Source organism: Mesoplodon mirus, assembly GCF_964341445.2.
Source record: "Mesoplodon mirus genome assembly, chromosome: 2".
Lineage (NCBI taxonomy): Eukaryota > Metazoa > Chordata > Mammalia > Artiodactyla > Ziphiidae > Mesoplodon > Mesoplodon mirus.
The window spans coordinates 153748450-153768868 of NC_138977.1; the positions used below are offsets into that span (position 1 = coordinate 153748450).

General features: G+C 43.1%; 1 protein-coding gene across 5 annotated transcripts; it reads left to right on the plus strand.

Annotated features, from left to right (window-relative positions):
- Nucleotides 1-2538: 2538 nt before the first annotated feature.
- Nucleotides 2539-18123, plus strand: CASP6 (caspase 6). Of its 5 annotated transcripts, none has more exons than XM_082635368.1 (8): nucleotides 2539-2688; nucleotides 3265-3455; nucleotides 8958-8997; nucleotides 10828-10974; nucleotides 11414-11490; nucleotides 13353-13528; nucleotides 16667-16826; nucleotides 17484-18123. In XM_082635368.1, the coding sequence occupies exons 3-8, from the start codon at nucleotides 8969-8971 to the stop codon at nucleotides 17720-17722; spliced, it is 828 nt and encodes a 275-aa protein (XP_082491494.1). In that variant the 5' UTR covers nucleotides 2539-2688; nucleotides 3265-3455; nucleotides 8958-8968; the 3' UTR covers nucleotides 17723-18123. The 5 variants fall into 5 exon arrangements, with proteins under 5 accessions (XP_082491494.1, XP_082491496.1, XP_082491492.1 ...); XM_082635367.1 differs by lacking the exon at nucleotides 2539-2688 and adding an exon at nucleotides 2836-2922; XM_082635369.1 differs by lacking the exon at nucleotides 2539-2688 and adding an exon at nucleotides 2836-2922 and having other exon boundaries at nucleotides 3265-3429.
- Nucleotides 18124-20419: the final 2296 nt, after the last annotated feature.

The window sequence follows — 20419 nt, forward strand, 5'->3', positions numbered from 1 at the left end:
AGTATATGAAAAATAACTAAATGAATAGTTATCAATAGGGCTTCCCTGGTGGCGCAGTGGTTGAGAGTCCGCCTGCCGATGCAGGGGACACGGGTTCGTGCCCCGGTCCGGGAAGATCCCACATGCCGCGGAGCGGCTGGGCCCGTGAGCCATGGCCACTGAGCCTGTGCTCCGCAACGGGAGAGGCCACAACAGTGAGAGGCCCACGTACCGCAAAAAAAATAAAAATAAAAATAAAAATAAAACCAGATCAGCAGTGTCATATTTGCATACAGGTCACCGTGATGTTCTGCTTTTTTTTTTGTCTCGGGCTTATTAGGTTTCCAAAACATCCTTCAGAGTCTCCCCGCTGCCTACTTTACAAATATGTCTTTGTTGGCTCTCAAGTTTTCTTAAGTGTAGTAATCAGAATTATAGAAATTTGGTATTCCTATGATTTATATAGAAAAAAACAAGGTTTAGTGGGGTAAACACTGAAAAAAGGCCAAAATTTAAGTTTTAGAATTATCTCTGAATTTATTGCATTTATTTCATTCCTTGAATAGGTAACAGTTGGCTAAGAGCTTCAGTTTCAGAAAATTCCATAAACGTGACTTCTAAAAGTCACTAAAAATTAAAGTCACTAAAGGTCACTATAATGGCAAGAATCAAGCCATCCTGTCCGTTAACTTTTGGTCTTCAGTATATCTTAATTATTTTAATAATATGGAAATGCTTTGGGTTCTTTTCTTCTTTGAGAAGGAAGAGATTCCTTGGTAGGATTCTAATTAGTCTATGTCTCAAACGTGACCCTGCAGCAGAATCACTGGAGGGCTTGTTAAAATGAGCTGCTGGACGCCACCCCCAGTTTCTCATCCAGTAGGTCTGATTGTGTAGGTCCCAAGAGTTTGCATTTCTAGTATGTTCCCAGATGATGTTGATCCTGCTGGTTCAGAGACTACGGTTTGAGAACTGGTGTAGGTAATCTTCAGTAGCTAAAAATAACATGTACTGAAAACTTATTGTGGGCTGGGTACTATTCTGGGACTTCGGCAGTTACTATCTCAGCTATTGAGTAAATTTGATCCCCATTTTACACAGAAGAATTTGAAGCTGGGAGAGGTTAAACTGTCCATGGTCTCACAGCCAATAAAATGGTGGGGTCGGGATTCGAACCTAGGCAGCCCACTTCCCAATCCCAGGCACTTACCCTTTTTACTGGGGGGATAGCTATTGCTTTAAAAAGCTAGAATTTAGCATTTATAATTGTGAAATAAGTATCCTAATGCTTTGTATTTATATCTCTTAAGGTAGGCAATATCTTTATATAACCACATACTATAAAAGCAATACAATATTCTGAGATAACAAGACACTTAGGGGGATAAAACAGATTCCTTTCATCTGCTCCTTTCAGATAAATGGAAGGTCAGCCAATTGGAGTTCCGCTTCTATATAAGGAGTGTTTTCAGGGCTCAAGCAGAGGAGACCCTGAAAACCAGGCAGAAGGACAGGAAGCTCTGGTGGTCAGATAACTCATTCAAACTGGGTAAAGTCCAGAGTGCAAATGCTGAAACCCTGAATCTCATTCAATGGATAAATATTTATTGAGCGCCTCCTACATACTAAGCAACTACTTCGTAATGGGGAAACCGTGAGAAGGCCAATTTTACTTTCAATAAGCTTAAGCTGGTGGCAGTAAAAATGTATTGAGCTCTTCACAAGCCAGGCACTGTTCTCAATACAGTGATTTAACTCAGTTGTTAACAACCACCATACGAGGGAGATACCGATACTCCATGTCTTCACTGCAGAATAAGGAACAAAGCTAGTGATTCCTGAAATATTGTATGCCTACAAGGAACTGAACAGTAAGTGGCGTGGGATGAGTAAAATCCTTTGATTTCATATTCTATTCAATGACCAAGCAAGACTTTTGAACCACAAGTACATGTAGGAAAAGTTACCAAGTTAGATTTTATTTTTCCCTCCCCAATAAAGGGTGATGCTTATAGGAGACGGATCCCTTATACTTATTTTAATGTATTAGAAATGGTTCCTTAACACATTTTTTCCCCCAGTCTGATGTCGGTTACTTGTTCAATGGCAAGACCCAGAGAAGTTGGGAAAGGGGAAGCCACCTTTTCTTCCGATTTCAGAGTTGTTCGTTGAAGCAAATTTACACACTAGCCAACCACCCGAAGAGGAGCTCAATTAAATGCAACAGACATGATCTGGGTCGTTAAAAGCCATAGTCTACAGACCCCAGAGTCCGGTCTCCTAATTTCTGCAAGATTCCTTCCCCGAATTACCTCTACTTATAAAAGCCACCCTTGAGAATCCTGGAGTGCCATCTAGTTTACTTTGGCCCGAATCCTCTATACAAACAAAGAGCGTTTTAAAATACTGCATATTCTTACAAATCCTATAAATAACTCGTACTGGAGAAAGGACTACTAGGGAAACAGGAACACAACAGCCTGCACCTTTGAGGGAGTGAGGAGGAGCAAACGCTTGGGGCGGGGCTTGAGCGTGGAGCTCGCCGCAGGTCATCTGCAGTTGCCTGGAGCCTCCCACCCCGGGACCGCTGCTCGTGCTCGGGATAGAATCTGACGTCTCCCCACGGCAGGGTTCGGCTCTCCAAGGCGCCAGGCGGACGAGACCGCGTCCCCTGCCCTGCCCGGGCGCTCTTGCCTCGGCGAACTCCGTGTGAGGGAAAGGGGCCTTAACTCTGCGGGGGGCACTGCCACCACCGACTCCGTCCCACCCTCCGGCAGGCGGCGGGCAGGGAGCGCGGGCGCGGGGGGGGCGGGGGCGGGGGCGGGGGGAGGAAAGGGCGGGGCTGCAGCCCGGCTGCAGGAAGCGGAGGCCGTCGGGGCGTCGGTGCTGCGCGCTCTGCCGCGATGAGCTCGGTGCCGGTGCTCCGCGGGGCTCGCGGTGCAGGTAGGCGGCGGGTGCAGGGGGGGCGCGCAGGCGGGGGCGGGGACGCGGGCTCCTCCGGCTTTGCTCGGCGGCCGGAAGAAATTGAGGGTCTTGGAGGGAAGCGCTCAGCTCTGGTGGGCTCAGCTTAGCTTCTGGGCTCAGAAAAACAACTCGGGAACCTAGCCGCCGCCTCCTTTAGGTTCCTGGTGGCGGCGCCGAGCGCTGGGGCGTGCCCTGGCCGCTTTTGTCCTCCGGGCGCTGATCTCTTTCTAGCCGTCGGGGCTATTTAAACTTTAACTGCGCCTGGTCATAAGAAAGTTAACTTTTGGAGGTTGGATCTTGTTTTGTTTTCTCAATTCTCAGTCAAAAGAAGTGGTTGCCTGCAGTAACAATGGAGCGTGACCGGCCCGAGGCAGTCCCCGGGCAGAGAGGTCCCCGGGCTTGACCACTCTGAACCTAGAGACAAAATCCAGGCGTCGGCGGCTGCACAGCCGCCATGGCTCTCCAGCCTCCAGGAAACCTGCAGTTGTTCGTGAATTTAAGTTAAAGCCACAGTAACTATGCTCTACAAAATAATCAACTGCTAAATGCATGCTTTAGAACGTTCTTCCCTGTCACTTATTGTTTTACTTATAAGGTTTAGAAATTCTGGCCATAGTAAAAAAAAAAAAAAAGTGGGGGGTGGTTTGAAGCGCTGGCAGTCCAGTCGATGCAGAGCGCCTTTATTTCAGAGCTTTTTATTCTTCGCCGCACAAAACAAGCCTTTTGCCCCAGAGGCAAGTTGTAAAAGTCACCATGGTTGTTCAGGAGGAAGTGGCACTACCCTGATGGACAGTGCGAGGTCCAGTGGCCATTGCCCTTTTGGAACCAGTGGTGAGGGGTGGGAAGCAGGGGCAGGGGTCCAGGATGCTTGAGGGACCGCTAGTCACTGCATGTCGCCCACCATTCTTTTTATGGCTTCTTTCCTTTTCCTACTTGCTCCCTTTTCAGTCTCCACCCCACCCCTTTTCCAGTGTGTTCCAGGCCTGACATGAGTCACTCAAAGTAGGATTAATAAACCAATTGTTGATAGGGAATATGGGTAGATTTTCATAGATACTGCAGTGAATGAAGATGACAACCGTAGATGCTGAAGAAGTTGGGAGAAATGAACACTTAGTTTAGAAAGGTTTTTGGTCTCTCTCTGGTGGGAGTGGTTTTAACATGGTGACAGGGAGTGTAGGGACTTTGGAATCTACAGTCAGAACGGGGTCTTCAGTACCAACTCCAGGGCACTGACCTTGGACAAATCTCTTGCACTTTCTCTGTCTCACAGGGCCTGTGGAGCAGAGTGAGATAAAGTTATCTAAAGTGCCACGCCATCAACAAATGGTAGCTGGGGGCATTAACAGATTAAGGTGTGGAGGAAAAAGGAATGATTGATTGGTTTTGTAAAGATTAAACTTGTTTAAGGAGCAAAGAAGTCGTGGTTGCATTATGGTGGAGAGGAAAATTGCTTAAATCAGAGGCTAGGAGAGGGGAGAAGAGGTCAAGAGTCAGGTTTAGTGGCGGACCCATTTTTGATGAATAGATTGCAGATGAACAGGAATTTGTAAATGTTATATAGGGTATCTCCCTCATTAAGATTTATTTTCCCTATGTCAACAAAGCCAGTTTGTTTGTATTCATGCAGTACGATGATACTTGTTAAAGCGCACCCTTCCTGAAAGCTGGTCTGCTGGGTACATGCAGTTTAAAGTGACTGCGACAGAGTCGCATCGTATGTTCTCTGGAAGCAGGGTAAAATTGATCAACTCCAGGAAAAGTATTGGAACCTCAGTTCTAATGTCTGTCTTCATAGCTTTCTGTTCTGATTCAACAAACTGCTAGAACAAAGTGGCAGCTGGACTTGGTCAGTAATTGGTATTGCAGGATACAGGGTGCCTGTTTATAGCAGAGTGAAGGTTAGAGCCTGTGAGGATCAGAACTAAAGTTTTCACAGCCCAGTGTCTTTCTACATCTATCATGTTAACAGTGACAACAAAAAAAAACTTTAAAAAATGCCTCACTGAGATTGTCCTATCTGTTAACTTTGAAATTGAATGTCATTTTAAACAAATTAATCTTGAGTTACTTAAAACTGGCCATCTTTCCTAAGTCTGTAAGCTGAGGGCAGTATTTGAGATGACCCAAATGCACAGCATAAATTACATCCAGCCCAGGAGAATTGGGAAGCTCCTTCCTCAGACTGTGAAAAAGGAACTTTAAAGACCCAGTCGAGTGTACCTCTCCAGTGCTTTCACCCTCAACGACTTGAGTTAGTTTGTTGACCGGCCAGTTGGCACAGCTTCCGCCAGGGACACTTCAAGCTGCCTTAGGCTCACTAGCCAACAAGGTGCAAAAGCTGGGAGAGGTGAACTGCTGGGTCTGCTACTACTCTGGGCATCACAGAAGAGACTCAGGTGCTCTCCAGCCTGTGCGGGTTCTTGGCCGGTGAAGGAGGTGATTGACTTTCAGATATGGATTTAATGTGTTTAGTTTGAGTGGTTCTATTTCTTTATTGTATAATTGGTTTAAGGATAAGCACTGTGAGGTTATTAAAAGGATCCTGGAACAGAAGCTTTTGGAAATGGAAGGAGAGAAAACCCTGCACTGCTCTGGTAGGGCAGTGTGGGGAGCAGGAAGTTACCCCGGTAGACAGGGTGTGGAGCTCTTCAGGGAAGAGCAATTGTGGGGCAGGAGGCATCCCAGTTAGAACAGTGTGTGAGTAGGACGTAGCCCAGGAAGAGCAGGGTGTGGAAGTATCCCCAGTGGAGCATTGTCAGAAGTGGGAAGTGTCCCAGGGGGAGCAGTGTGTGGACTAGAAAGTATCATGATGTATCAGTGTGTTGTAGGAAGTCTTCTGGGTGGAGGAGTTTATGCGCTAGAAGAGCAGTGTGTTCACAAGGGCAGCATCCCTGAGTAGCGGGGAGTCTTAGTGGGAAGCATGCCCCATAGAGCCGTGTGGAGTGGGAAGCATCCCAGGAGAACAGCGTGTGGAGTAGGAAGCATCCTGGGTATGGCTGTTTGTGGAGTGGGAAGCGTAGGATGTACATTCAGTGGAGCCGTGCGTGGGGCAGGAGGGAAGTGTCCCTGGGCACAGCGCTGTTGAGGAGGAGGTATCCGGGTAAAGAGGTCTCTATTAAGGAACTCTGCTCCGGTGGAGCCCCGTCCTAGTAAGCAGTATGTCACAGAGAGCAGTGCGTGCAGTAGGAAAGGTAGGATGTATCCTCGGGCGAGCACTGAGTGGAGCCGGAAGTATCGCCGGTGGAAAGTGTGTGGAGAAGGAAGTGTCCTCCGTAGAGCAGTGTGTGGAGTGGGGAGAATTCTGGGTAGAGTGATCTGTAGAGTAAGAAGAGTAGGACGTGTCCCGGGGAGAGCGGTGTGCGGGTGTTTCCAGGTAACCTTGGTAGATCAGGGTGTGAAGTAGGAAGTCTCCAGGATAGAGCATGGTGTGCAATAGGATGTGTCCTAGGTAGGGCAGTACGTGGAGTCGAAGTATCCGTAGCAGAGCAGTGTGTGGACCACGAAGCATCCCAGTTTATCATTGTGTGGAGTCGGAAGTATCCTGAGTAGAGCAGTTTCTGTATCCCGGGTAGAACACTGTGTGGCACAGGAAGTAACCCTGGTAGAACGGGGTGTGTAGGAGGAGGTATCCTGGGCATAACTGTGGAATCGGAAGTATCCCCCAGAGAGCCGTGTGCTCACTGGGTCAGCATCCCAAGTAGAGGGGTGTCTTATTAGGAAGCATCAGCTGTACAGCAGTGTGTGGGGTAGGACGTGTCCCCAGTAGAGCAGTGTGTGGAGAAGGAAGTGCCCTGGGAGCGGAGTAGGGCTGAAGGTTTCATGGTAGACTGGTGTGTGGTACAGGAAGTATTCTGGGTAGAGGAGTTGGTGGATCCCTGGAGAGCACTGTGCGTGGTAGGAAGTATCCCCAGTGTCGAGTGTGCAGAGCAGCAAGTGTTCTAGTAGAGAAGTGTGTGCAGTAAGTACTGTCCCTGGGAGGACAGTGTGTACAGCAGGAAGTATCCCCAGCATCAGTGTGTGGAGGAGGAAGAGTTCTGGTGGAACCGTGTATGAGCTACCGTGTAACCTTAGTAGAACAGTGGGTGGGGTCAGTGGGATCCTTTTTAGAACACTGCGTAGAGTAGGAAATCCCCCAGTAGAGCAGCTGTACAGTAGGGAAGTCCCCCTGGATAGAGGAGTGCTTGGTAGGAAGTATTCCCAGTAAAGCAGGGTGTGGAATATGAAGTATCCACCTTAGAGCAGGATGTGGAGTAGCACGGAAACTTTGGGAGCGAGGGGAGTATGCATTAGAGGCTGCTTTTGACTCCTCATTTTTGGTGTGAGTAAAAATCACCTTGGTAAAAATTCAGATTGTCCCCTTTCTCAGGATTCTGATTCTGTAAGTCAGGGTTAGGATCCAGGAATCTGCATTTTATCACCCAGGCCAGGAACTGATGCAAAAGGTTAAGAAAAAACTGATTGGGGCCTATGGCACAGGGGAAGGGGAAGGCCGCCGTGGGGTCTTGGCTGGAACGCTGGGTGCATTACGGGAGGAACCGGCTGAGAACGACTGGTAAAGGGCCCTGGAGTTGAATTCCCCATCTCACCTCATCCTCCCTCCCTGGGCGGATTTTTGTCAGTGAGGAGACAGTGAGGTTAGAACAGTCAGGCGTCAGGGAGAGACTCCAAGGAGAGAAGGGGACCCCACCCTCTTGACTAGGAGTTGATGGGTAGGAGTCTACCCTTAGGGTCTGTTGCGCTTCCTTCAAAGACCTCAACTGAGAGGTGCATCTTGCTATACTGTTGATATTGTATTACCTTCTCTCCCCTCCCCTCTTAAGCTCTTAAGTTTATCAGGTAAAAACAGATTTATGAGCGAATGGGCCCTTCTTGTAGAAGATGCTTAGACTGACTGTGCTGTCCAGTACAGAAGCCACTGGCCACACGTTTAAATTAATTTAATTGAGTTCCTCAGTTACACTAGCCACATTTCAAGCGCTCAAGACCACATGTGGCCAGTGGCTGCCCTATGGGACAGCTCTGGTGTAGGGAATTCTGTCATTGTAGAGAGCTCTGTTGCACAGCACTGTTCCCAGGAGTAGAGAGGGATTCAGTGAGAGGCTGTCTCGGGGGTGGGGAAGTCTGTTCGTGGGTCAGGAGCAGAGGGTCCCGATTACAGGGTCGATTACAGGGTCGTAAGTGCACATGTGTCATTCAGGAGATCAAAGTCTGAGCCTTTGCCCCTTCCCTTCCTCCACCAAATGTCGACCTCTTCCAGGTGGCAGGGTAATCCAGTATTAACCACGCTCTGTTCAGTTCTCTTGCTTCACTTAATCCCTTCTCTGTTTCAGAGAATATTTGCAAAAACATTTTCTGCAATATCAAGCAATTTCATATTTCATTTGAGCTGCATAATCACAGAGCTACATTTGTTACTTTAGACATTTTGCAACAAATGTGTTTGAGTAATATTTTCTCCATTAAAAAAATTTTTTTTTATTTTCTCCATTTCTAATCTGTTTTATTTTGCACGTAAGAGTTGGGGGTGAGAAAAAATTGAGCTGTTAATTTATAGTTATTTGTTTATTTTTTTAACATCTTTATTGGAGTATAATTGCTTTAAAACGGTGTGTTAGTTTCTGCTTTACAACAAAGTGAATCAGCTATACGTATACATATATCCCCATATCTCTTCCCTCTTGCGTCTCCCTCCCTCCCACCCTCCCTATCCCACCTCTCTAGGTGGTCACAAAGCACTGAGCTGATCTCCCTGTGCTATGCGGCTGCTTCCCACTAGCTATCTATTTTACATTTGGTAATGTATATATAAGTCCGTGCCACTCTGATTTGTTTATTATTAATAGCACTTTCCCTTCCTTCCCCCTTACTCCTTCTCACATACTTTGACCTTTAAACTAACCAAGACAGAAGGGGCTTAAGAGTATAGGAGTCAAAGCAGCTGGGAGTTCCTGATGTGTTTTATGACCGTAAGTCAAACAGTATATTAACAAAACCCAACTTTTTTTTAATAGGTGAACAAAACATGACAGAAACAGATGCCTTCCCTATGAGGTAAAAATGTGCTCTTTACCAGTAAAGGTCTTTTCCTTTGGTGATCATGATCAGCCTACAGAAATCAAAGCAAGAAAGGGACCTGGGAGCTAGAAAGCAGAACTGAGAATGTCAGGTTTTAGCATTTGGAGGGTTGGTTTGTAGATGTGCAGGTTAGTGTAGGTGTGCTGCCCCTGGCTGTGAAGGGACCTAGACTGAGGTTCAAAATACTGAACAGTTGGGATGGCATGGGCCCTGGGGCTAGGCCTGGGCCAGGCCGTTGTCCTTGGTCACTGACTCCTGGAGACCTGGGGGAAAGACACCCATGCAGAGGGATTGGGTTGGGTGTAGGGGTGCTCAGGATGGCTGCTGTTACCCGTTGGTACAGGAATATTGGGTGGGCCAAAAAGCTTGTTCGCTTTTTTCCATTCAGTGGCTCTCGTAGCACTTAGTTGTCTTTAACTTCATTCAAAACAATTTTGTTAGATTGTATTGTGACAGCTGTCATATCAGCATGCATTTGAAAAAAAAACTTACCAAAATTGGTGAATCTTTGTGTAGCCATTTTAATATTGAAGATGGAAGGAAAAAAGCAACATTTCCAACATATTATGCTTTATTATTTCAAGAAAGGTAAAAATGCAACCGAAACACAAAGATTTGTGCAGCGTATGGAGAAGGTGTTGTGGCTGATCGAACGTGTCAGAAGTGGTTTGCGAAGTTTCGTGCTGGAGATTGCTCGCTGGACGATGCTCCACGGTCACGTAGACCAGTTGAAGTTGATAGCGATCAAATCGAGACATTAATTGAGGACAGTCAACGTTATACCACTTGGGAGATAGCTGACATACTCAAAATACCCAAATCAAGCACTGAAAATCATCTGCACCAGCTTGGTTATGTCAGTCACTTTGATGTTTGGGTTCCACATAAGTCAAGTGAAAAAAACCTTCTTGACCGTATTTCCGCATGCGATTCTTTATGTAATTAAAACGTTCCATTTTTAAAACAAATTGTGACAGGCGACAAAACGTGGATACTGTGCAATAATGTGGAACGGAAGAGATCGTGGGGCAAGCAAAATGAGCCACCATCAACCACACCAAAGGCCGGTCTTCATTCCAAAGAAGGTGATGTTGTGTCTATGGTGGGATTGGAAGGGAGTTCTGTATTATGAGCTCCTTCCGGAAAACCAAACGATTCATTCCAACAAGTACTGCTCCCAGTTAGACCAACTGAAAGCAGAACTCGATGAAAGCGCCTAGAATTAGTCAACAGAAAATTCATAATCTTCCATCAGGATAACGCAAGACTGCATGTTCCTCTGATGACCAGGCAAATACTGTTACAGCTTGGCTGGGAAGTTCTGATTCATCTGCCGTATTCACCAGACATTGCACCTTCAGATCTCCATTTACTTCAGTCTTTACAAAATTCTCTTAATGGAAAAAATTTCAATTCCCTGGTAGACTGTAAAAGGCGCCTGGAACAGTTCTTTGCTCAAAAAGAGTAAAAGTTTTGAGAAGATGGAATTGAAGTTGCCTGAAAAATGGCAGAAGGTAGTGTAACAAAATGGTGAATATGTTGTTCAATAAAGTTCTTGGTGAAGATGGAAAATGTGTCTGTCTTTTACTAAAATTCCGAAGGAACTTTTTGGCCCACCCAATATTTCAGGACTTTCCTTGCCAGTGTGGCTGGGAGGCTTCCCTCGGGCACACCAGTGGTCTGTCCGCCTGGCAGAGGAGGAGGATGCAGCAGACCTCTATCTACTCTATATGTTGACCTTGGGCTTGGAGGAGCTCGTTATTTAATATGACTTAAGTGATTGTTTTTAAAACTTTTCATAAACAGAGAAGTGTTTGATCCGGCAGAAACGTACAAAATGGACCACAAGAGGAGAGGAATTGCTTTAATCTTCAATCATGAGAGGTTCTTCTGGCACTTAACCCTACCAGACAGGCAGGGCACCAGCACCGACAGAGACAATCTTAAGCGCAGGTAGTATGGTTTGATCTATATGTCAAGATGGTGAGATATTTAAGTGATAACTACTTATCAAAACTTGTCCACACTGATGAAATAACAGAGCAAGAGTATTTGAGGATGAACCTCATTTGGGCACAGCCTCCCTTAAGAACTTGCCTGAATTTCCCCCCTAATCCTGTTCTATTAAATGTTAACATTCTTTGCATTGTTATAAATCTGTCTGCATAGTAGATGGCAGTATTGTAACTTAAATCAGTTATCATGAATAAATCCCTTCCTACCGTGGGTTATCAAGGAAAACCATCATTGTCATATTTGATTTTTCTTTCTCTCTAAAGAAAACTCAATTTATATGTCATAAAAATGTGTACAGATTCTTCAAATAATTAGGGGTATGTGACAGCTTTGAATAGCTCATAAGCTAACATCCAATTTAATTTATCATCTCCAGGTTTTCAGATCTAGGATTTGAAGTGAAATGCTTTGATGATCTTAAAGCAGAAGAACTACTGCTCAAAATTCACGAGGGTAGGTATCAATAGTTTTCTTATTCATATTCCTCCGATGGGATTGAGTAGTTTTCAATTATCCTATGTGTAAAGATAGGTCCAAATAGTTAACCGTACTGTGAAAAAGGCTTGTCAATTAATTGAGCATGGGTTATAGGTTTTGGTTGCGCTTCTCTGATTGTGTTACCTACCAGATTTAGAGACCTTTGCAAAGTATTATGCCTCCAAAGTTACAGTCTATATACCACTAGTTACAGTCTATTACTCTAAAAATGAATGAAATGATCTTTTCATTTGGCAATTAAAAGCCAAAAATGCAAATACTACAGATGGTGGGTAGTCATTTTTTAATTGACTCCTTCCATACCCAGGTTTTTTACTGGCTTCATAATACTGTTGATTTATATACATTATCTCTTAATTTCTACATCACTATGCAGTAGTAGGTAAATTAACAACTTAGGTTTGTAATAATCACTACATGTCGTGGATTTTTAAGTAATTTGTCAACGGACTATTATAACATTTACATAATTAAACTTTCTTCCGAGCTTTTTTTTAAATTGAGGTATAATTGACATATAACATTAGTTTCAGGTATACAGCATAATGATTTGATATTTGCATACATTGGGAAACGATCACCACAGGAAGTCTAGTGACCATCTGTCACCATACGTACTTACAAAGACTGTCCTTTCTTGTGATGAGGACTTTTGAAGATGATCTCTCTCGGCAGCTTTCCAGTATGCGATACCGTATTGTTAACTACAGTCATCATGCTGTCCATTACATCCCCGGGACTTAACGTATTTGTGTAACTGGAAGTTAGTACCTTCTGCCCCCTCCCCCACTTTGCCACACCCACCCCACCCCAGCCTCTGCCCCAGCAGCCACCAGTCTGTTCTCAGCATCTTTGAGGTTGGTCGCCTGCTTGCTGGCTGGTGTTTTGGATTCCACATATAGTGAGACCACGTCTTTCTCTGCCTTCTCTCACTTAGCATAATGCTCTCAGGATTCAGTCATGTTGTTGCCAATGGCGAGATTTCTTTTCTTAATGGCTGAATGGTAAGCCACTGTATATACACACGTTTTTTTTATCCATTCATCCATTGTTGGACATTTAGGTTGCTTCCATATCTTGGCTGTTGTAATAATTGCTGCAATGAGTATGAGGGTTCATATATCTTTTCAAATGAGCATTTTTGTTGTCTTCAGATCAATACCCAGAAGTGGAAGTGCAGGATACAGTAGTTCTATTTTTAATTTTTTGAGGAACATCATACCAGAGTTCTTCTTTAACCTGTAAATAATTTCAACTGGCTGCTTACTAGGTTTTCTACTTTGCTTGCTCCTCAGCTTTGGAGGACATCACTCTCCTGTCTTAATACTCTTTCGGAAGCTCTGAGTGCCGCGGACATATAGTGAAGGTGCTGCACTCCTTGGAGGAGCAGCAACACATAGGGAGGTGTTATGTAGTAGGTTTTGGGTCTTTCCAGAAGGTCTCTGCTGACTCAAAGAAACTTATATTGCCAAAATGACTTGGATCTTTTAAGGGCGTTCCCCACAATAATCCCTTTAGGTTTTCCATGTCATTATTCTGTGTTTTAGGAGGGCTAACAAAATCTGTTCACCTCTATTACTTTGAACTGTAATAATTTGGATTTTTAAAAAATCAGATATAGTATGGTATAAATTATTGCTTGACTAAATACTAAAATAAGTTGTTTCATTACAGACATTTTATATTATAATAACATATTTTCCCCTCCTTCAATTGTATGTATGTAACTTTATTCTAATATTAGTAAATTAAATTTTTAGATGTAGATAATAAGCACCTTATTTTCATTTCTAAATAACTTTTGGGGGCCTTTTTAGCATCAACCGCTAGCCATGCAGACGCCGATTGCTTTTTGTGTGTTTTCCTGAGTCATGGTGAAGGGAACCACATCTATGCATATGATACCAAGATTGAAATTCAGACACTGACTGGCTTGTTCAAAGGAGACAGGTGTCAGAGCCTGGTTGGAAAACCCAAGATATTTATCATTCAGGTATGACTGATTATGTTATAGTCTTAATTATCAAGGCCATGGTTCCGTACGTGTGACTAGAAAGAACTAAAGCTGATTTTGGAAGTAACTTTCTCCAGTAATCAGATAGGCTCTTTTTGAATCCTAGCTAGAGTCACAGTTTGAGCTGTTAGTATTCTTTCTTAACATAAAGATTCTCAGTATCTTTATTACTCGGATTGACGTTGGAAATGACTCAAAATAACGAATGTGCTGCTCCCTGGCCCAGCCCAGTGTCAAGGCAGAGCCGCTGGACGAGCATCTGCTGGTGGGCAAGTGCAGTGCAGGGCCACCTGTTCAGACCAAGTTTGGTTTGGGGGTTGGAGAGCGTGCTAGCCGGTGGGAAGAATGTGGGCATAAAGACTTCTAGTCCTAGTTGCTTCATCCTTTCATCGTCCTTTCACATTTTCCCTTAGGCCAAGATGCGGTTACCCACTGCCAAACTGGTATCGGGGATAAAAATATTTGGGGGCTTGAATAACATCATTTGGTACCTCAATAAGGATTCTGAACAAAAAAGAGAATTCCTCACGTTCCAGGGCTGCAATCCTCTATTTCCATGAACGGCATGGAGGACACAGCCACGTTTCACACCCTGCCGTACCCTGAGGAAGGGAGTAGGGGGGCTATAAAAAAAAAAAAAAAAAGTCAAGGATGGCTCCCTGGTTTCATGTTTGGATAGCTGCACTGGGGTGTCTGTGGGACATGTCGTTGGAGATACAGGTCTAGAACTTGAGAAAGGCAGCCTGGATTAGAGAAATAAGTTTGGGAGTAATGAGGGGATGGGTGGGTGGTACTGGAAGGCATGGGAGTAGATGAGTTTCCCCATGTCAAGTAAAGCCTGGAAAACGGGTGTAGAGGGAATTCCGTGGCAGTCCAGAGGTTAGGACTCAGTGCTCTCACTGCCAGGGCCCCGAGTTCAATCCCTGGTCGGGGAACTAAGATCCTGCAAGTCGCGGAGCAACTAAGCCAGTGTACCACAACTACTGAGCCTGCGCTCTAGAGCCACGAGCCACAGCTACAGAAGCCCGCGCACCTAGAGCCCGTGCTTCGCGGCAAGAGAAGCCACCGCAATGAGAAGCCCGTGCACCACAACAAAGAGTAGCCCCCGCTCGCCAAAACTAGAGAGAAAAGCCCGCCTGCGCACAGCAACGAAGACCCAACGCAGCCAAAAAGTAAATAAATATTAAAAAAAAAAAATGACAGGTGAGACTGCTCATGAAAAAGGGAGTGGCCAGCACTGTCAGACAGGAGAATTGGAAATAACTCATGGGCCACAAAGGAGGAAAATGTTTTGCCAAGTTATTTATTTCATTTCTCTATGCCTCAGGTTCTTCATCTGTGACACAGGGATAAAATAGCACTGGCTCATGGGGTGGTTGAGAGGATAAAACAATCTGGCCTAACATGAAAAACACTTCGAACAGTGCCTGGCACATGGCAGGCCCCCGGTAAAGGCTGGCTCTTATTCTTGCTGCAGCTGATTTGGCAAGTGATGGCACTGAGTTCTATGTGTTCTACATTCCATTTAGGAAGACAGTTGAAAATAAGGTCTGAAAATAAGCCTGGTAATACTATATAAGACCAAAATCTCCCTGTAAAAAATAGGATGTTAGGGATCTTCTATTTATATGATAACTCTGAGATCCATCCGAACTGTTTCTTTCAAAGCTTCTAATTCTTCAGCCATTTCAGAATTGATGAATGCATTTATAATACTACAGCAGAATCCTGTTAGAGCACTGTATTCAGTTTACTGGGGCTCCCAGAACAAAGTACAGGCATAACCTCACTTTATTGCACTTTGCAGATAGTGCTTTTTTTTTTTTTTTAACAAACTGAAGGTTTGTGGCAACCCTGTGTTGATGCCATTTTTCCAACAGCATTTGCTCACTTCATTTCTGTGTCATATTTTGGTAATTTTCATATTTCAAACTTCTTCATTCTTATATTTGTTATGATTGTGATTTTGACATTACTATTGCAAAAAGATGACTAGCTGAAGACTCAGGTGATGGTTAGCATTTTTTAGCAATAAAGTATTTTTTAATTAAGGTCTGTACTTTTAGACATAATGCTATTGCACACTTAATAGACTACAGTATAGTGTAAACATAACTTTTATATGCACTGGGAAACCAGAAAATTCATGTGACTCACTTTATTGCAATACTCACTGTGTTGCTGTAGTCTGGAACCGAATCTGCAATCTCTCTGAGGTCTACCTGTACACAAACTGGGTAGTTTAGACAAGAGAAATTTATTTTCTTGCAGTTCTGGAGGTTAGAAGTCTGAGATCAAGGTGTCAGCAGGGTTGATTTCTTCTCAGGCCTCTCTCCTCGACTGGGAGGTGGCTTCTGTTCACATGGTCTTTCCTCTGTGCATGTCTGTGTCCTGGTCTCTTTTTATAAGGACACCAGTCATAGTGGGTTAGGGCCCACCAATAGGACCTCATTTTACCTTAATTATCTCTTTAAAGGCCATATCAGCAAATACAGTCACATTTGAAATACTGGGGGTTATATGTTATATATTGAAGTCTTTAGTGTATAAATCGGGGAGGGACAAAATGCAGCCCATAATAGTTATTTGAGTAGAAATTAATGTTAGCCCTTGTGTGAGTCAGAATTAGTAAGAATTTGAGCCCTCACTTTAAAGTAGGAGCAAAAGGTAGGAGGCACATTAATAGATGTCCTCTCAGGTCATGTGGTGTCATTTTGACCCTTAACAATTTATGGCGGCTGCTTGGCAAGGAAAACCCAATCTGGGAATATATTACCTGATTATATAGAAACACTTAGGGACATACTATAGCTTTTAAAAGAAAGGGTGACTCTTGGTGCTATGGTGTGGGTAATCCCTAAGAAACTGTAAAACCACAGATGCTTTCCCTTTTACAGTGTACCATTCAATCAACATTAACTATAGGGAAACATAAGTAGGAAAAAACCTGTCAGCTTTGGCCTGCTCTAAACCTGAATGCATCGTTTCTGAAGCGCCTATAAAGTGGCTTCTGTTGATGTTGCAGTGGAGGCGTACTGAATCACACATTCACTGTGAACATGAAGCATTGGGAAGAATAGCTAAGTAAAGGAGGGGATTTTCCTCCTTGTCTCGTAGGCATGTCGGGGAAACCAGCACGATGTGCCAGTCATCCCTTTGGATGCAGTGGATCATCAGACAAACAAGCTGAATGTCAACATAACCCAGGTGGATGCAGCCTCAGTTTATACACTTCCTGCTGGAGCAGACTTCCTCATGTGTTACTCTGTGGCAGAAGGTGTGTGGGTGTTTAATACAAATGTATAATTGGCTTTCTTGGCTAAGTTCCTGTAAGTTTCACGTTGGCTTGATTTAGCTGAGGTCTTTCTAATGGGGCATGTGATTTGGTCGTGAAGCTCAGAGGCTTAATGGATCTTTGTGCCATGTGATCAAAGTGATATCTAAATGTATAAAATACCTTATAGAAAAATCCTTCCTGAGAACTATGTTAAATAAAGCTACAAGGCTAATTATATTGAATATTAGCAGCAGAATATGTCAATTACTGATGGTGACACTGCTTTTGTGGTAACGCTCACGGAAAACGTTGAAAAATATTCTGATGACAGTTGTTCTCTGCTGTTGCAGTAAATAATTTTATGTCTTTCTTTTTTCTAATCGCTTGTCTCAGAAATCATTGCCTGCTTACTACTATCATGGGAATTTTTAGGAAAGGGAGAAAATTACATAGCATTAACCCTATTTTTATAGAACTGTATGGAACTAATCATTTTTCCCACATGAGAATAGTCAACAGAGAAAACTTTTAAAACTGTATCACGGCACATCTTAGTCTTCTCCAAGGATTTTTAAGAACTCAGACTTTTTAAAGGTGTTTTTCTGTCACAGTAAGTGACCAGAAAACTTCAGTGGCTCTCCTGTCTATCTTTTTTAGGTTATTATTCTCATCGGGAAACTGTGAATGGCTCATGGTACATTCAAGATTTGTGCGAGATGCTGGGAAAGTTCGGGTCCTCCTTAGAGTTCACAGAACTCCTCACGCTGGTGAACAGGAAAGTTTCTCAGCGCCGAGTGGACATCTGCAGAGACCCAAGTGCAATTGGAAAGAAGCAGGTGCCCTGCTTTGCCTCAATGCTAACTAAAAAGCTGCATTTCTTTCCAAAATCTAAATGATTGATAGGTGCTATTTTGTTTTATGTATCTGTATTTTTATATAAAGAAATATCACTAGGTTGAAGCAAGTTAAATGGTGCAGCAATTTTAAATGTCTTAAGCTTTAATAAGAGAACTTTACAAAAAAATAGCTCATATTGGACACGGTGAAGGGGTTTGACATATGTAGAAATGAAATCCTCAGGGAATTCCTATAAATAAAAATCCACAAGCATTTGTAATACTTGACTTTTGTAGTAAATTGCAAGGTTACTCAAAATACCTGACTGATTTAACTTGTATTTTGTGACTTTTTATAAAACTTTATAATGTTTTAAAAAGTTTTTGAACCTAGTAATTTGTTGTTTTCCTTTAATATCTGAAATTCATTCTTTATTAAATTTTTCAAATTCACATTCTTACTCATTTGTGTAATTTATCGATGACTTGTTTTACTTGGTCATATAAATTAATCAACATATGAATTATCACTTTTTATATAGGACTTTAACTCTCACTTAAAAAAAGAAAATGAGCCTTCAAGAACTATTACATGGCATTTTGAGGGAGAAATATAAAACACAGTTAATTCTTAGTCAGTAGAGGCTACACACTTGCAAAGTTTGATTCTGTCAGTATCTTGCATGTTAGTTACTATGCACTGTCCGGCAGTCCCACTCACAGACCATCATCATGTTCATGGAATAATAGATGTTACCTTTTTTTTTTTTGGCTGTGCCACACGGCATGTGGCATGCAGGATCTTAAGTTCCCCGACCAGCGAATGGACCCGTGCTCCCTGCAGTGGGAGCTCGGAGTCTTAACCACTGGACCACCAGGAAATTCCCAGATGTTACTTTTAAGATTCAGTTCTTACTAATATGATATGTAAATTTTGAGTAATATGTTTTGTTAATAACCTGCCGGAGGCTGAATATGATTAAAAGTTTGGGCTTTGATAGCAAACTTGTGAGTTGCTAGTTCAGAAGCAGTAGTTTGCCTGTGCTGTTTCAGTTGTAGTTCAAAACACGTGCCAACTATATGCTAAGGTCAGTGGGACATTTATACCTTTTTTTGTGGTCATGACAGGTCATGACATGTGGTCATGTCAGTTGAACACTGTACCTTTCCTTTAACCCCCGACCCACAGGTGCTGCCGGCTCTTCTTGCAAGAGCAAATGACTACAGAAACTCTCCTCATTTCATCCAGTGAACATGGGCCTGGCCCTCTAGGCAAAGAATATACAGCTTTGGTTACTTAAGAGAATTTAGCTCATGTTATTAAAAAGCTGAACAAACCCCCCTCACACACACACACACACACACACATTTTTTTTTCCCCTTGAATGTGATCAAAGGTTTATCTGAATAAAATTCTCTTGTACAGATGCAGTGACATTGGTACCTACATATCTGGGCATCAAAATGCCATCAGATTTGAGCTGTGGAAGCCATAGGGACACAGTTGAATTTCGTTTTTAACAGTTGTCTCAGGATAAAACAATCCTTTTGTAATAAAACTAACGCGTAATTTGGATTCCTTTAGTTTTAGTTCCAATCTGTTTAACTTACAACTTGGAACTTGAGTAGAAATTTCATACTCTGTTTATGTTAATAACTGATCTATAAAGGTTTAACATAAATGATGTGTCTCATTTGAGAAACTACAGTTTAAATACTAAAAAGGTCAGAGAGTCTTGCCTCTGATCACTGAGCTGTCATCCCCTGGGTACTCAGAAGTCAGTTTCACCTGTCATAAAGTAAGTACAATGTGACCTACATGTAGCTCCTTCTCTGAAGAATTAAACTTTATTTTACTTTGCCAAGTGGGAAGATCCAAGTCAAAGGGAGCTATCTTTACTAAGAATTAATTCATTTTTCGCATGACAAATCTTCTGAAGCCCTAAAAACACAGAAGTGTTCTTTGAGAATTGTCTTTCACATTCTAGTTCAGGGGTCAGTAAAATTTTTCTGTAAAGAGCCAGAGAGTAACTATGCTGGGCTTTGCAGGCGTGCTGTCTCTGCTGCAGTTAACCCTGCTGCTATAGTGTGAGAACAGCCACAGTCAGTGCATCAGTGGGCATAGTTGTGTTCCAATAAAACTTTATATACAAAAACAGGCTCCAGTCTACCCTTTTTCCCCAGGTCTTCCTTTAGACAGTTTGAGAATTCAGAAGCCATCCTTTCTACTTTCCTAGTCTCAGCTTTTCCCCAGCACTATACATGAAATTTCCACAGACCTTAAACCTGTCTCTCTTGGGTACCTCATAGGAGCCAGGTATTCTTGGCACTTGGGATGGATGCATCAGTGAATAAAGCAAACAACACTCCCTGTTCTTTCATTATATTGACAGTCTTGTCTTCCTGGGAATAGAGTTTCTCAAACGCAGAACATGTCCTAAGAATTTGTCATAATACTTAACCTGGTGATACTCATTATAAAAACATATGAGTGCATATTCTTAGCTTGTTAATAAAACACACTAATATACTGCTAATTCAGCATCTCCACGTTTCAGAGATACTGATACAAACCAGCAGGTGATCACAGTGTGTTGCTCTACTTAAGGTGTAGGAAGTTTGAATCTGATTAGGTTGAAAGATACACCCTGAAAACACTGGTATCTTTTTTAAGCAAATCTCTTAATATCAGGGTGTCATCATTACCCTTTCTGTCCCATAGTCAAACATGTAAAAGGTGACATCCTGGATGATGGA

Coding starts and splice junctions, on each gene's coding strand:
- CASP6 (XM_082635366.1), top strand. CDS start 2,883: ATGAGCTCGGTGCCGGTGCTCCGCGGGGCTCGCGGTGCAG. Junction 8,998..10,827: donor ACAGATGCCTTCCCTATGAG/GTAAAAATGTGC, acceptor TTTCATAAACAG/AGAAGTGTTTGATCCGGCAG. Junction 11,491..13,352: donor ACTGCTCAAAATTCACGAGG/GTAGGTATCAAT, acceptor GGGCCTTTTTAG/CATCAACCGCTAGCCATGCA.